This window comes from Thermobia domestica, chromosome 18 (assembly GCF_964235325.1).
Source record: "Thermobia domestica chromosome 18, izTheDome1.hap1.1, whole genome shotgun sequence".
Classification (NCBI taxonomy): domain Eukaryota; kingdom Metazoa; phylum Arthropoda; class Insecta; order Zygentoma; family Lepismatidae; genus Thermobia; species Thermobia domestica.
The window spans coordinates 100,484,648-100,488,359 of NC_137471.1; the positions used below are offsets into that span (position 1 = coordinate 100,484,648).

Sequence of the window (3,712 nt, forward strand, 5' to 3'; positions counted from 1 at the left end):
GTAAAATATTTTACTTTTGGGTGCAATGCTTTTGCGCACACTTTCTTCCAGCTTATCATTCCATGCAGATAAGAAGCAAAACAAATAATCATTTTAATGCTTTTGCGCACAAAATGGTATGCAACGTTGCCAATTCACTCTTTGATCTTAATATACAATATATTTTGTAGTTCTTTTGCAAAACAAGACAGGACTCATTTGATTAAATAAAATAAACTAATTTATTAAATTACCTAAGTAACTCCAACTACCTTACTTTCTTGGCTTCTTCAAACACACTAACTCACTTATCTAACAGAATACATAGCGAGACAGAAAGTGGTTCCTGATTGGTTACCGCCAGCTGGCGGCAGCCAATCCCGTGACAGCTTCCAAAAGAGAACTGCAAAAATGAACTTTTAATTAACAACTTTCACTTGGCAGTAGCTCGTTAATTAAAAGTTCGTTTTTGTAGTTCTCTTTGGGTAGCTGTCACGGGATTGGTTGGGGGTAACCAATCAGGAACCACTTGCTGTGTCTCTGGAACTTGTTAACTACCAGATATGAATATATATACTGGAGGATACTGAGAATAATTGTATTCTGTTGAAACTGAGACGACAGTATGGACTTCGAGATATCAACTACGAAGAAAGGCGCACCATTCATAATAATGGGAGATTATAAATATCGTCGTTTCCGTGAAGGAAGAGAAGGATCAATATGGAGGTAAGTTAAAATATACTTACTAAATTGGTGAGAGCAGAAACTTTTGTTCTTCTCAGATTGCTTTGTGAACCATTTTAATTTCTACAGACTATTTTGACGTTTATAATCCTTGAGTTTAAACGTAGCTTACTGTGCCTCTCCACTGGCTAAAGTAAGGTAATGAAGCAGTGGATGTAAACTAACTTAATACTCTAAGATTTTGAACATTTTCGGTTTTGAATACATTTTCATACAAAAGTAGCAGAGTTAATCTATAGACCTTTTGGTGAGGCACCTGCTCACTATTGCTCCATCTACTAATTTATTACTTACACGAAAGCATTAATTTTGCAGGTGTACCTTGAAAACATGCTCGCCTACAATTGAAGTTGATGGTACTGAAAGCAGTGTATTACAGAAGGGAGTGGAGTTTAATCATCAAGGGAGTTAAAATGTTAACAGGCATTTGTTGAGGGAAAACTGTAAACGTCGTGCTGTAGAATGCCTTGACGAACGGCCAAATAAAGTCATAAGAAAGGAGATTTCAAAATTGACAAGCTTGAACAACCTTGATCATAAAGTTATGAAAACATGCAGAGAAGCAATGTATCGATCTCGGAGGAAGAAAATGCCCAGTAAACCAAAGATATCACCGAAGCTATTCAACAATTGAAAGAAAGAACGAACGATATAACTATGGCTGGAGAAAGGTTTCTGTACGTCAATGAAGCAGCGCAAATAGTCCTTCTTACATACAATGAAAACATCAGGTAGTGTTCCTTTTTAGTTGTTGTTGACTTTGATGTATGATTTTGATTTTGTTTTTATATAGGCCTAGTGAAGAAAATGTTTCGCTTCTATGTATTCTTTATTCTTATTCGGTATTATTATTCCTTTATTCTTTTTTCAGTTCAGTTTCTGGTGTGATTTCCAGGACATGGAATTGTTTGCTGACGGGACATTTGCATATTCCCCACATTTTGCCCAGCTATATAGCATTCACGGCTATAAGAATGGATATTATGTTCCTCTATGCTTCGCGTTATTGCCAAAAAAAGATAAACAGACTTAAGAAGATATGTGGAAGATGGTTATCAGTTTAGACGCAAGAGTGACACTCAGATAGATTTACACAGACTTTGAAAATTCTGTCATAGAAGCTATCAGAGTGATGTTCCTAGACTGTGATATTCATTGTTGCAGGTTCCACCTAGGTCAAGCATTGTGGCGAAAGATACAAAGTGATAGCGATCTCCGTAGTGCCTATTTAGATTCAGTCACAGTTAGGTATGTGCTTTGGTTACTTTTCTTTTCGGTTTTATAGTTACTTCTTTAAGCTGTGGACTTTTGAAATAACTCTACTATCATGACATTAGATTATGTCTTCTAAATATGAATTTGTGGCTACTACTCTTGGCAAGACTACTCTAGGAAATTTAAGTTGTGAACTATCCATAAAAGAAGTCAACAATGTTGAACTCAATTTAATTTCTATGCTTTTTAGGTTCTTGGCTAAAGACATTTTTTGGACTCCCGTATTTATCTCCAGAGCAAGTACCAGATGCCTTTGCTGATCTGATTTCGGTGGCACCTGACACCAAAGGATTTAGATTTTCAGATTATGTGCTGAACAACTACATCGAAGATAATTGCATGTAATATTGCAAATCAGAAATAGCATTCTGGTTTGATAAATGTAAAAGGTATAATGAATTTTGGGGGCAATAACAACCCTGTGGCTTACACCCGTCCCGATCTGGGAAAAACCACTTAACTTAGTTTTAACTTAACTATTAAAGAATTATAAATATCAAAATTAAAGAGGTAGAGGGTCTCCAGCAAAAGTAATTAAAAACTGTCTAGTAAATAGGGTAGAAGCATTCTCGTTTGAGAAATTAAAGGCATGAATATAGAAATAGCGCACAGAAATAGTAGAGTATTATATGAAGTGAGATCCGAAAATTAGTTTCTACTTTATAGCAGTTCTGGAAATCAAAATATTATTTCAAAATAAAAAATTAAACGGTGATAGGATATGGTATTCATGATTACCTTTTCTTTTCAGGTACCCTCCAGTGATGTGGGCTTGTGAACCATCTCCAGCACCTAGGACAACAAATGGACCAGAATCTTTCCACCGTCACTACAACAGCCAGTTCTATTCTAGTGCACCTGATGTCCATAAGGTAGTATCAGTGTTACTTGAAATACAGCATGAAACACGTTTGAAGATCGCTTCGGTACGGAAAGGTGATTCGAAACCACAAAGGAAAGAAGAAATTAAAAGGAGGGAACAAATTATTAAATTATACAGGTACTTTCAAAACTCCACACGCAGCGAAGTTTCGAGAATGAAATAGCCCTATCTTAAAGTTGTAGGACACAAATTTCAAGGACTAAAGTTGTAAAAAAATGTACCATACAGCAGAATTGAATATAATAAACATTGAACAGCAGAATTGAATATTTCTTTCGTATCTTTCATATTTACCCTTATTCTCTAAAGTATTGATACTGTGCGCAACTGCATGATTTGCTTAAGCATGATTATATTGAGATTTGGCAACGTCGCATCTAAAAACCGTGCGCAAAACCACGATTTTATACTTTTCGATCAGCTGTCAATCAACTACAGATTATCGTAGATCTTTGGGAGAAAACTGTGCGCAAACGAGGTGCACCCGAGATTTCTTCATAGTTTGTTATTAAAATACTTACTTACATATCCTCATTTTATTGTTCCTACAAACCAATATATGTTGTCAGTAAAATAGTTCAGATTGATCAAGCCCCTGGTGTGATAATCACAGTATTGCATACATGTCACGCCCCTCCCCCTACCAATATATGTTGCCAGTAAAATAGTTTAGAATAAGCGAGGCCATGATCGACCACACTAGTACTTGATCAAAAAGTTCCCGAAATCACCACCGTGTGGAGCTCTCAGCCACCTGTTTGACCTTTTCTGTCTGTGTGTGTTGCCACAGCTATCAGCGATATTTCTTCCCAATTTTAACATCCTACT

The 3,712-nt window shown here is 36.2% G+C and overlaps 1 protein-coding gene across 1 annotated transcript; it reads left to right on the forward strand.

Moving 5' to 3' along the window:
- Positions 1 to 610: 610 nt before the first annotated feature.
- LOC145675191 (uncharacterized) lies at positions 611 to 3,047 on the forward strand. The gene is made up of 3 exons (XM_081745561.1): positions 611 to 1,457; positions 1,603 to 1,974; positions 2,753 to 3,047. Exons 2-3 carry the CDS (start codon positions 1,859 to 1,861, stop codon positions 3,045 to 3,047), a joined length of 411 nt encoding a protein of 136 aa, XP_081601687.1. The 5' UTR covers positions 611 to 1,457; positions 1,603 to 1,858.
- Positions 3,048 to 3,712: the final 665 nt, after the last annotated feature.